The sequence below is a fragment of the Dipodomys ordii genome, unplaced genomic scaffold, assembly GCF_000151885.1.
Source record: "Dipodomys ordii isolate 6190 unplaced genomic scaffold, Dord_2.0 Scaffold18, whole genome shotgun sequence".
Taxonomy (NCBI): Eukaryota; Metazoa; Chordata; class Mammalia; order Rodentia; family Heteromyidae; genus Dipodomys; species Dipodomys ordii.
In genome coordinates this window covers 8248220-8261682 of record NW_012267234.1, presented here as the reverse complement: position 1 = coordinate 8261682, position 13463 = coordinate 8248220, and the positions used below count along the sequence as shown (strand labels likewise).

Here is a 13463-nt window from a genome sequence, read left to right as displayed (position 1 = left end):
TTAACCACCAGAAAGCTGCAAGTGGTGCTATGGCTCAAAGTGGTAGAGCTGTCGCCTTGAGCTCAAGAGCTCAGGACAGTGCCCAGGCTCAGAGTTCAAGCCTCACAACTGACAAAAAGAACAACGGAAAAAAAAGACAATTTCTAGCAATGGGCAATTTTACTTTTTTTTTTTTTTTAGTTGTGGGACTTGATCTCTGGGCCTGGGCTCTGTCCCTGTGACCTTCAGCTCAAGGTAAGTGCTTTACCACTTTCAGCCACAGTGCCACTTCCGGTTTTTTGGTGGTTAATTGGAGTAAGTCTCATGGACTTTCCTGCCTGGGCTGGCTTTGAACCATGATCCTCAGATCTCAGCCTCCTGAGTAGCTAGGATTACAGGCATGAACCATCAGTGCCCAGCTACAATTTTACTTCTTGATAGTAAAATTTATTTAGGAAAGAATTTCTCTTAGCTTTTTGTCACTTTCCCATTGACTGATACAGGAAGTTTGAGGTAATACTTTTTCAAGGGAACGCCATGACAAGCATAACACTGACTTAGTAGCTCTGTAAAGCTGACATGTTAGCTGGAAATAAAATTATAACTGAGAAAAAGGAAAAAGTCACTGGTACTTCATCTATATAGTTTCTGTGAACATTTTGGGTTTTAAGCTACCAATTAAGGTGACTGAAAGAAGTCTGTGATGAGTTTGCATACATTTTTGTATGACACTTAGGCTTTCTTGCATGCTTTCAGTCATTTGAAACAGTCCCATCTATGGGTGTTAAATGCTTACTTATTTTTAAACAGGAAGTGGCACTGTGGATCAAGTAGTAGAGCCTTGAACTGAAGAGCTGAGGGACAGCGCCCAGGCCCAACAACTGACACACACACACACACACACACACACACACACACACACACAGAGTTATGGTTGAATACAGTTGTCAGACAATGAGTTTTGGTCATTATTGTACTTTTATTTATTTTTAAAGGCTGTAAACAATAGGAGTTACATGTCAAGCTGTCAAAATTGGTGATCTCCTGCATATTCACATTCAAGCATCTTATAAACTCTGATATATAGGCATATCCTTTCCAAAGGCTTAATATGTATTGTTTGGTTTTTACAAAAGCCTACAATTCAGATAGGAGAATGTGGCTTTTATTAAAAAAAAAAAAAACCATAGTGGCATAGTTTTGCTCACACACAACATACAAACACATACATCATGGCATTTTCAAACATTCTCTCCAAAAAGAATCCGCTGATACTGAATTAGAACAAAAGTTTAGCTAAAGCTTTCTACACAAACCTTAATTTTAGGCTTCCTAAAGTTTATTCCGTGCATGAATTCTCTGATGTTTCGTAAGAGCTGAGCTTCGACTAAAATTTTTCCCACATTCTTTACAAGCATACGGTTTTTCTCCGGTATGAATTCGCTGGTGGTCATGCAGGTTGGTTTTCTTTCGGAAGGCGCGGCCACATTCGTTACATTCATAGGGTTTCTCTCCAGTGTGAGTCCTCTCGTGCTGAATAAGAGATGAACTTTGACTGAAGGCTTTCCCACAGTCAATACATTCATAGGGTTTCTCTCCAGTGTGGGTTCTCTCATGTTGCGTGAGAGATGAGCGGCGACTGAAGGCTTCTCCACACTCATTACATTCGTAGGGCTTCTCTCCAGTATGGATTCTGTGATGCTCGATGAAACTTGTACTCCTTTTGAAAGCTTTCCCGCACACATTACAGTGATAGGGCTTCTCTCCAGGATGAGAAATCGATTGCTGACTAAAGGCCTGCTCACAGTCATAGGGGTTCTCTCCAGCATGGATCTTCTGATGATTGGTAAAGTCTGTAATGTGACTGAAGTCCTCCCCACAGTCATCACAATGGTAGGTTTTCACTTCAGTCAGCGTGTTTTCATCTTGAGATGAACTGTGCTTGAAGTCTACACTGAAGTTACTGCTTTGGTAAGGTTTGCCTCTCTTATGAATCCTCATGTGTTTATAAAGGGATGGACTCTGACCAAAAGCCCTCCCACATATGCTACATTCAAAAGGTTTCTCTCCTGTATGAGTCCTCTCATGTTGCACAAGGGAAGAACACCGGCTAAATGCTTTCCCACATTCCTTACACTGGAAGGGTTTCTCTCCGCTGTGCGTGACTTCGTGTTGAGTAAGGGATGTGCCATGCCGAAAGGATCTCCCACACAGGTTACAGCGGTAGGGTTTCTCTCCTGTGTGGATTCTCTGGTGCTGAACGAGGGAGGAGCTGCGCTGGAAGGCTTTCCCACACAGACTACATTGATAAGGCTTCTCTCCAGTATGAGCGTTTTCGTGCTGACCCAGGGATGAGCTGTGCCTGAAGGCCTTTCCACACACATTGCACTCAAAAGGTTTCTCCCCGGTGTGAATTCTCTGATGTTCAGTAAGCTGAGTTTTCCAGAGAAAGGTTTTCCCACAGTCAGTACACTCATGGTGTTTCTTTCCTGGATACACTCCTGGATCAGTACCATTAGGGAGAGTATCTCCTTTATGAGTTTTCTCGTGTTTATTAAGTGATGACCTGTGAATAAATGCTTTTCTACACTTATTACATTTGTAGGGTTTCTTTTTTGCAAGGGCATTATTCTGATTAAGTAGGTCTACATTATGTCCCAAACTGCTTCCAAGGGTTTCACATTCACTGGGCCTTATTTTCGAAGGAATGTTCAGATGTGGAACCACGTTAGTGTTCAATCTAGAGTTTTCACCAGATTTGTTTGGCTCAAAACTTCCCTCTGGAGTGGTGATACTCTTCTGGCTAGATGCCTTGGACCCCAGATGTCCCTTCCAGTTTTCTTGGTGCCTTTCTAACTGGCTACTAACATCCCAGCCATCTTGTAATGCAGCATGTGAGCGTTCATCCTGGTGGCGGGAAACTTCGGATGTGCTCTGCAGCAGATTAGAGGATTTGGCTTCAGGCCTGGTCTTCTGGTCTGAAAGAAATGCAAAGTGCATATTCCTTCCTGTTAAAACAAACTGCTACAGTACAAAGGAATGAAGAAACGAAAGAGACATAAATTATGAGAATGTCTTGAAATATGTATTCCTATAGCCAGTGCAGAATATTTAAAGTGCAGAAGAGGGCTGGGAAGGTGGCTCAGTGGTAAAGTGCTTGCCTTGCATGCATGAGGCCCTCGGTTTGATTCCTCAGCACCACATAAGCAAAAAGAAAAAAGCCGGAAGTGGCACTGTGTCTCAAGTGGTAGAGTGCTAGCCTTGAGCTGAAGAGCTGAGGGACAGCGCCCAGGCACAGAGTTCAGGCCCACGACCGGGCCAAAAAAAAAAAGAAAAAAGAATATTTAAAGTGCAGAAGAGAACAATGAAGAGAGGTGCTGATGAAGATGTACATCTGGACTGAGTGCTAAGTGCTGAGAACAGGGAAAGCCTCTGCAGGTGGGATTGTTAGGAATCAAAGGAGCGGGCAAGAGAAATAGCAGACCATGGTGCATCTACTTACTCTCCTCGCCTCCTGTCCATTTTATGGAGCACCAAAAATGTACTTTTTTGTTTTTGGTCGGTCATGGGGCTTGCTCTGTGCCTGGGCACCATCCCTGAGCTCTTCAGCTCAAGGTAAGCACTTTAACACTTGAGCCACAGTGCCACTTCTGGTTTTCTGGTGGTTTATTGGAGATAAGAGTCTCATGGATTTTCCTGCCTGAGCTGACTCTGAACTGGGATCCTGAGATCTCAGATTCCTGAGTAGCTAGGATTACAGGCATGAGCCACCAGCGCCCGGCCCAAAAATCTACTTCTTAATACAATCCACTTCATAATTTCTTCTGTGACCTATGAAGCTCCAGGTCTTCCAACACTGAAGAGAAAACCTATATTCAATGATCTAATTGAAAAGATTCTTTCATATACTTGTCAAAGAATCACAGGCTATTCTTTGCAAACTGAGAAATAGTAGTATTTCAGGAGACCAATCATCTTTGCCCTAACAGCTGGGGCTGACTATGTAAGCTTTGTGTTGTTTGTCTCTCTTTACCAAGATGGTTTTATTTCATCCTATTTAATGAATATTAAAACCATAAAATTTATTTCTTTTTTTGTTGTTGGTCATGGGGTTTGAATTCAGGGCCTGGACATTCTACCACTTTGAGCCACAGTACCAGTTCTAGTTTTCTGGTGGTTAATTGGAAATAAGAGTTTCATGAACCTTCCTACCTGGTGGGCTTTGAACCACAGTCCTCAGATCTCAGCCTCCTGAGTAGCTAGGATTATAAGAGTGCACCACTAGCACCCAGCAGAGAATTTCTAAGTTCAGGACTTAGAGGCATGGCTCAGGTGGTAAAAGCACTAGCCAATGAACGGAAGCATCAGATACCAAGTTCACGCCAAAATTTCAGACAAAAAAATTAGTAACAGGGCTGGGAATGTGGCTTAGTGGTAGAGTGCTTGCCTAGCATGCATGAAGCCCTGGGTTCAATTCCTCAGTACCACAGAAACAGAAAAAGGCAGAAGTGGAGCTATAGCCCAAGTGGTAGTGAGTTAGTCTTGAGCAAAAGAAGCTCAGAGACAGTGCCCAGGCTCTGAGGTCAAGCTCCAGGCCTAGCACACGTGCGCGTGTATGTGCAGTAATAGAAACGTTCCATATTGATAGAGACAAAGCACTGAGGGAAGCGGTCCTTACCCGGAGAAACCAGCTGGCTGTGGTTCTCCAGCATCACATCCCATGCCATCCTGCCATGGTGTGCTGCCTCACTACAGGCCCAAAGCAACAGAGCCCAGAGGTCATAGATTATACTCTTGCCTGCCCCGTTCCCTCAGGAGGATTCTCGCTTATTTACCTGGACAGAAAGGTCTTTGGATTTCTCTCTCCGATATCCATGGCTCTTCTCCTTGCTCCAATTTGAAAATCACCTCTGGTTTGGAAACTTGATATCCTGCTCATGAGTAAAGATACAAGATTTTAGATATTTGAACAAACAGATGAAAGAACCCTCCTAAAGTCAGTATTAGGAATTCTGAAGGGAAAGAGAAGTTCAATTTAGAGCATCATGAAATTGAACTGCCTATTGCCAGTTCTACAAATAAAGACCTTTCACCAAAAGAGCAGCCTCAAAATCCCCAGAAAGCTGGGTCCCAAAGTCATGAACAAACTCTGACCCCCTAGACATTCTCATTACCTAGGCTTTGAGCACCATTAACTCTGGCAACTGAGTAGGAAAAGAGCCATCACCAGACAAAGCACTGAGGGAAGGGGTCCTTACCCAGAGAAACCAGGTGGCTGTAGTTCTCCAGCATCACATCCCTGTACAAGCTTCTCTGTGCAGGGTCCACGTGGTACCATTCTTCCTGGGTGAAGTCCACAGCCACATCTTTGAATGTCACTGATTCCTGCGGGATCACATTCCTGCTCAGCCAGGGATCAACCTTGCAAGTGTTCACACATTTGCTACCCCTTTGGGATAGCACGTAGGATTCTATCTCAAAAATAAAATCAGGGCTGGGCACAATCTGACTATGTTAGATTTTTCATAGCTGCTTAGGAGGAATCTCAAAGTTTTTTTCTTTTTTTTACTGGGGCTGTTCTCAAATTGAGATTCTAATCTCCATATGATTAAGCCACTAGTGCCCACTTACAATCTGTTTTTTACATTTGCCTATTTTAGAGATCTTTCTACAGTGGTAGCATTTCCCTGTATTGCTCTAAACTGTTGCAGTACTCCACTATATAGCTCTATCACAAAGTATCCATTCCCCAAAACCAACAGCATCCCATTGTAGGAGAAAAAAAATCCAAGCTCCTCTGATGAACACTAGGTTGGGACCAGGCTGGTCCCACTATCAAGCTTGTGTGTGATATGTGTAAAATACACACTGGATTTCAAAGAAAGTAGAAAAAAAAAGTCCAGGAGTGGTGGCATATACTTATAACCTCAGCATCTCAGGAGGCAGATACTGGGGAAGATTATGGCTTAAGGCCAGCCCTGATCAAAAAAATGAAGATGAAATTCTCATCTCCACATGCAAGCTAGGTTTAATAGGGATGGCAGCTACATGGGTGGCCGAAGAAGGAGGATCACAGTCCAAGGCCAGCCTAGGAAAAAAGCACTCTGAAAAATAACCTACTAGACAGAAAAAGGCTAGGGGCATAGATAGCTAAAGTAGTACAGTGCTTGCCTTGCAAGCAGGAAGCCCTGAATTCAAATCTCAGTACAACTAAAAAAAAAGTATCTCATTAGTAATTTAAAAAATATTGACTATACAAAGAAATAATAATATCTGGATATATTGGGTTAAATACGTATTACTAAGACTATCATTACTTGTTACTTTTTACATTGTGACCATAAGAATATATAAAATTACTACACATATGAAGCTTCTATTTCTTTTGGACAGTTTTGCTCTAGATCCTCCTGACTGGTCATCTTTTTTCTTTTTTTGGTCTGTTGAGGGGCCTGGGTGCTGTCCCTCAGCTCTTCAGCTTAAGGCTAGTGCTCTACCTCTTGAGCCATAGCACCTCTTCCGGCCTTTTCTATTTATGTGGTGCTGAGGAATTGAACCCAGGGCCTCATGCATGCAAGGCAAGCACTCTCACTGAGCCAACCTCCCAGCCCCTCAGGTCATCTTCTCTCAAATTTTTTCAAATGTTCCAGGTTCCTGCCACATGGATTCTTTGCCCTGACAACCGAATTTTCCTTCACATCTTCTCATCTTTGTACATTCTATTCTGAACACAATGTGCTTTCTTCCCTCAGCCCCCAGAAAAATTTCTAGTCATCACACCAAAATGAGTTCAAGGCCAGCCTGAGCTACATAGTGAGACCCTGTCAAAAAAACCAAGAACCAGGACTGGAGGTATAGCTCAAGTGGTAAAGCACCAACCTAGCAAGTTCCAGTTCAGATCCCAGTGCCACCCCCAAATAGACAAACATTACCATAGGTTTCACTTTTAAGAATAGACTACCTTTTTTCCCCCTAACTAAAAATGCAGCTTGGGCACAACAAAAAGGTGATCAAGGATTTACAAAGATTTCCAAGGGGGCTGGGAAGGTGGCTCAGTGGTACAGCACTTGCCTTGCATGCATGAGGCCCTAGGTTCGATTCCTCAGCACCACATAAGCAGAAAAAAAGCAGGAAGTGGTACTATCGTGGTAGCACGTTAGCCTTGAGCTGAAGAGCTGAGGGACAGCACCCAGGCCCAGAGTTCAGGCCCCAAGACCAGACCCCCCCCAAAAAAAAATTTCCAAGGATGTTAAGGATTCTAAGTAGAACATTCACGTCTGCCATCTCTGCTCCCATTCCCTCCTATTTCAGGTGGTGTCACGTCTGGAATCTTGTAACTACACTCAGGAGAAAGTTCCACCCATCAAATCACATTTCCAAGGAGCTCTAACTTTCAAACTCTGATTCATCAGGCACAGCAATCTTTCTATCTACCAAGAAGTCTACTAGTGTTCTGCCCCGAAATGTCAGTCTGAGCTACAGTGGCCTCCTTGTTCCTTGAATCTACCAGATATCATACCACTGCCAAGCTCCGTCTTTCCCACCTACACCTGCATCCTCAACAGCTCACCACCCTCAAGTCTACTCAGCTGACATTATGTCAGCAAGGATGATACATGTGGCCACACTATCCAAAACTGCACTCCCATCACAGCCCGTCTCTCCCCCCACTCCCCTTTACCATTCTCTTGTTTATTTACTGAATTCTTCGGCCTCTCACTCGTTTCTAGAATATGAAGTCCATGACAGTAGAGCTTTTATAAGTACCTCAAATTGCCTTTATGTACTCAATGACTGATAAATGAATAGATGAATGAATGGGTTACAGAGGTTCTAGATAGTTTTTACCCAAGGCCTGAGCCCCCATCTGCTGACCCAGGGCAATAGTTGTGTGCCCTCATCTTGCTACCAACTTCCTGGGCCTACAAAGTCAGCTCTACCACTACTCTCTTCACTTTCACCTGCTTAGATTTCTGCTGGTACTAAAGAGTGATGTTTTCAGACTCCTTTTCGGAGGTGGAACTGTCAGTCTCCTCTCTGAACTCACAGAAGCCTCTTGACTCTGCAACAATGCAACACCATCTCCCCTGTACAATACTTCTTTCTGAGGCTGTCTACCCTCACCGCGTAAACAGTCACGACTCAATTACTTATCTTTGCATACCCAACAGGGCTATGCTCAGTGACCAAGGGAAATTTCTTTTTGTCGGTCGTGGGGCTTGAACTCTGGGCCTGGGTGCTGTCCCTCAGCTCTTCAGCTCAAGGCGAGCACTCTACCACTTGAGCTACAGCGCCACTTCCGGTTTTCTGGTGGTTTATTGGAGATAGGAGTCTAACGTCTCTCCTGCCCAGGCTGGCTTTGAACCGTGATCCTCAGATCTCAGCCTTCTGAGTAGCTAGGATTACAGGCGTGAGCCACCAGCGCCCGGCCCAAGGGAAATTTCCACTTTAAAACCCACCTAGGTATAGACCATGATAATGACAATTTGCCTTGTGAAGGTTAAAATGTGTTTGTGATTTTAAGTCTCACTATTCCACAATATTATGAAATATGTGAAATTTATGTAATCACCTAATCTCAATTTAAAAAAAAAGTGAGAAAAGGGATGGGTTAGGAGTGATGGGAGACAATGTTGTCAGACACCTTGTACTCATACTGTTTTGTAGGATGCGAACTTCTTTGTACAACTTAAAGATATAATTTAAAAAATGTAAATAAAAAATGCTTGAATATTAAAAAAAAAAGACACCTAGGGCAAGTGTTCTGTTCTGTCCTTCATCTTTAGTTACCATCTACAGCCTGAGTTAACTCAAGAGGAGCTTCAGACCAAGCCAGGAGAATGACTAAGCCAGAGAGCCTGGAGAACATTTCTCTAAAAGTAAAATTTGAAGTGGTCCCTATAGTTCACTGTACAGAACACATATCTACTGGTATCTTCACCAGTAAAAAGGTCAGCCTAGCCGGGCACTGGCTCACACCTGTAATCCTAGCTACTCAGGAGGCTGAGATCTGAGGATTGAGGTTCAAAGCCAGCCCTGGCAGGAAAGTCCATGAGACTCTTACCTCCAATAAACCACCAGAAAAACTGAAGTGGCACTGTGGCTCAAGTGGTAGAGCACTGGCCTTGAGCTGAGGGCAACACCTAGACCCAGAGTTCAAGCCCCTTGCCCCGTGACGGAGACAAAAAAAAAAAAAGTGAGCTTTCTTCAGAAAAGACAGTCATCCAAATGAGATATTAACTCATGCAAATTATTTTTTTTGTCCGGTCCTGGGGCTTATACTCAGAGCCGGGGCACTGTCCCTAAGCCTCTTTGTGCTCAAGGCTATCACTTTGCCACTTAAATCACAGTGTCTCTGAGCAGTTTATTGGAGATAAAGAGTCTCATGGATTTTCCTGCTGGTGCTGGCTTCAAACTGAGATCTTCAGATCTCAGCCTTCTGATTAGCTAGGATTACTGGTATCAGCCACCCATGCTGGGCTAAATCCTGCAAATTTTCACAGCCCAAGAAGGAAACACTTTGTAGGTAAAGGTGACAATGACAGTGATTTGCTTTGACACTCCTCAAATTAAGGGAATGCCATGTTTGATTTATCTTATTCTTTAAGGCTCACTCACATAAAAAAAAAAATAACAGGCAGTAAAAAAAATATAACAGCAGCCGGGTGCTGGTGGCTCACGCCTGTAATCCTAGCTACTCAGGAGGCTGAGATCTGAGGATTGCGGTTCAAAGCCAGCCCGGGCAGGAGAGACCGTGAGACTCCTATCTCCAATAAAACCACCAGAAAACCGGAAGTGGCGCTGTAGCTCAAGTGGCAGAGTGCTCGCCTTGAGCTGCAGAGCTGAGGGGGACAGCGCCCAGGCCCAGAGTTCAAGCCCCACAACCGAAAAAAAAAAAAAAAATATATATATATATATATAACAGCATTACAAATTGTGTACACTTATTTTACCCTAAACTGCTCTTAAAGGACAGTTTACTAATCTACCAGCTAGTATTTTCATCTAGACTGGTGTTTATTGCCTCATACACTTAACAACTACAATCTGTAATGGATCTTTAATTCTAAAGACATTGTGGGTTTAAAACCCCAAATGCTGGCTGAGGGGAGTCTGCTTTGTTCTCACAAGTCAGTGTTGCTCCCAAGGCTTTTCCCACTGACTTTCCCCCACCCAACTCACAAATTCTCCAGCCAGAAAAATCTTAATCTAAATGTGAAAACCCACTCTCCCACCCCCACCCTGCAGGTAAAAGGCACCTGAGTTCCTTTAAGCAGGCCACACCTGGCTGAACTTTTAACCTGCACAATAGGTTCCTGGAACCAAGCCTTTGTGAAACAATTTTGATGCATTTCAAGCCATTGCCACAAACTCTCAAGGCAAGTCCCGAAACTCCCAGAACTTTCCAGCTACCACATGTTTCCTGATTCTCCACAGGTAACCCTGGTATCTCCTTCTACTTTAATTCAAGTTGATCTGGGCTGTTGTCGTCTTTTTCCCTAACACTGGCCAGGTGTGATGGCTCCCACCTGTTATCCCAACTATTTGGGAGGCAGAAATTGGGAGGATCAAGATTCAGGGCCAGCTCACGCAAAAAGTCAACTAGAATACATTAACACATTTCAATCAATAAGTGTGCCTGGTGGTACACACCTGTCCTCCAACGACCAGTGAGACTATAAGTAGGAAGATGACAGTCTGAGAAAAAAGCAGGACTATATTTGGAAAAATAACTAAAACAGAGAGCTGGGGGCATGGCTTAAGTACAGAATGCCTACCTAGCAAGCACAAGGCTCTGAGTCCAAACCTCAGCACGCCATAAAGAATTTCACTTATCACCAACTACAAATATAAATGGGTTCATCAATCAGCCACGTACACCTTTGTGAAAGCAGAAGACAGGTAAAGCTCAGGCAAGTTCTTGTAACTGCTTGAGGTCTAGCCCAAGAAAGCCCATTGCCAAACTTTCTAGGCATATTCTGAGCTGGCTCTTTCACCTCTTATAGTCTCTCTACGGCTCCTGACCAGAAACTCGGATCCCCTGTCCTCACCGACCGTCAGTTCCTCTAAGGTTTTTGCTCCTCACCCGCCCTTCTCCATTCCTTTCTGACAAGAGTTCAAAGCACTAGCAGAGTCGTTAAGGCATCCCCCAACGCACTCGACCTTAATTCCTCTCCCAAGATCACAGTGTCCTGGACCCCCATCTTGGCTCCCCACAGTGCCACCCGCGTTAAGGATTCCAGCTCTGTCTAGCTCAGGACCCTGGGGGTTTGCATGGAGGCTAGGAGGGGGGCAATAGAACCAAGATTGGGGGTCTGTAGGTGAACGATGACGGTCCCCAAAACGAGGACCTCAGTGGACGGAATGCTCCGGGCGGTTAGGAACGCACGGCTCACCTTCGACGCGGCTGTCGGAGGCCTCGGGGCCATCTCTGCGTCGCTGGAGCTCTAAACCTAGGCCGCGGAGAGAGAAGAGCCGCGCAGTCAACCGTCTGCACCGCCGGCCGCACCGCCGGCCCCACCCAGCCCGGCTGCCAGCCTGGCTACTAGCCTGGTGGCCCCGCCCCCGGCCCTGGTGGCCCCGCCCCGGCCCTGGTGGCCCCGCCCCCAGCACGGTGGTCCCACCCCCGGCCCGCAGCTACTCCCGCCAGAGAGCCGGAAGGAGCGCCGGCCCCGCCCAGGCCTGCCGCACCCCTCCACCAAATTAAAGGCTCCCTACCACCGCACAGCCACCTCGGACCACACCCAGCCCCATCCGTTGGACGATGGGTGAGGCCAGGCGGACACCCCTCAAACCGGGGAGATGGGCCACTCTCACTCGCGCACTCGGAATCACCGCCTACAGCCCACCCAGGGCGTCGGGTCAGCCCCCTTCCGTGCCTGCCGTCGTCTTGGTGCTCCTCACTCCTTTTCTGTGGAAGGGCTATCTGCCCAAACCGGCTTCCGCCGCAACAGGGCTGGACAATGGCCGCGGCGGTGGGGCAGAGTCAGAAGTACGCCTGCGCGCGCGGAGCGTCGCTCTTGCACACACGCTCTCTCCCGCTGGGCCGCGACGCGCGCGCGCGCGCACTACATTTCCCAGAGGCCCTCGCGCGAGGGCCTCGCAGAGGCCGCCTCGGGAAGCGCCGCGCCCCCTAGTGGAGAATGCAGTGAGCACCCGATACGGCCGGGTGCTAGGGTGGATTGGTCGCTGAGTGCTTCATCGGGGTACAGCTGTGTGTTCTCCAATTTATCATCCGTTCACAAATCACAGGCTATCAAAGGTTTGGACGCACTATGACTCCCCAGACTACACAAACTCCATGAAATATTTAATAACTAAGAGGAAAAATGCTAGGCGTTGGTGGCTTACACCTCTAATCCTAGCTATTCAGGAGGCTGAGATCTAAGAATCTGGTACTGATCTTAGTGCTTAGACTCAGGATCTGCTTGCTGTCCTTGAGATTTGTTGTTGTTGTTGTTGTTCAGGGCTAGCCATCTACCACTTGGGCCACAGCTCCGTTACAGCCTTTTTGTGGTTAATTAGAGATAAGAGTCTCATGGCCTTTCCTGCCCAGGTTGGCTTCGAACTGTGATCCTTAGTTCTCAGCCTCCTGAGTGGCTAAGATTACAGGCATGAGCCACTGGCACCCGGTTAGACTGGAGATTTTAAAACGATTTTTAGCATTTTTTTGAGACAAGGTGTTGCTTACGTAGCTCAATCTCACCTAAGACTCACAGTCTTTCTCCCTCAATCTCCTGAGTACTGGGATTACAGGCATGAAGTACCATGCCTGAGTAGACATAACCTCCAAGCATCACATATTCACAAGGCAGAAAAGTGACTGCAACTAAGAATATTTGACATGACATTACTTTAGTAAGACTGCTATTTATACACACATGCGCGTGTGTGCACGCGGGCACACATACACACAGAATCACACTAAGTACCAACTATACCCAGTTTAACAAAGATACTCCCTCCCACCCTCCTGTCACTCACTGGCAGTAAGTCAGACCATCTTAAATGCACACACACAAGAGCATCCTTAACAAGAGGAAGGCTGCTGTGGAGGGAGAGCAAAGCTATCACGCTCCAGCATTAGTTGAACATCCCTAAAAAGTTAGAATTTCCTCCCACTGAACATAACACTCTGGAAATAGCAATATAACGTCCTGGATGACTAATTCAGACATACAAATTTAAGTGCTTTGGTGAGGTCTTTGTAAAGCAGTAACAACTGCTATTTAAGAAGACAACTGCTGGACCCGAAAGAAGAGAAAAAGAAAAGAATTCTAGGGGCTGGGAAGGTGGCTCAGTGGTAGAGTGCTTGCCTTGCCTGCATGAGGCCCTGGGTTCGATTCCTTAGCACCACATAAGCAGAAAAAGCCAGAAATGATGGTGTGACTCAAGTGGAAGAGCGCTAGCCTTGAGCTAAGAGCTGAGGGACAGCGCCTAGGCCCAGAGTTCAGGCCCCACAACCAGCAAAAAAAAAAAAAAAA

The 13463-nt window shown here is 45.8% G+C and overlaps 1 protein-coding gene across 2 annotated transcripts; it reads right to left on the bottom strand.

Annotated features, from left to right (window-relative positions):
* Positions 1 to 944: 944 nt before the first annotated feature.
* On the bottom strand, positions 945 to 11971 carry Zfp90 (ZFP90 zinc finger protein). Of its 2 annotated transcripts, XM_013012604.1 has the most exons (5): positions 11859 to 11971; positions 11376 to 11437; positions 5238 to 5364; positions 4815 to 4910; positions 945 to 2957 (listed from the first exon to the last, which is right to left on the bottom strand). In XM_013012604.1, exons 2-5 carry the CDS (start codon positions 11406 to 11408, stop codon positions 1312 to 1314), a joined length of 1902 nt encoding a protein of 633 aa, XP_012868058.1. In that variant the 5' UTR covers positions 11409 to 11437; positions 11859 to 11971; the 3' UTR covers positions 945 to 1311. The 2 variants fall into 2 exon arrangements, with proteins under 2 accessions (XP_012868058.1, XP_012868059.1); XM_013012605.1 differs by lacking the exons at positions 11376 to 11437; positions 11859 to 11971 and adding an exon at positions 10758 to 10815.
* Positions 11972 to 13463: the final 1492 nt, after the last annotated feature.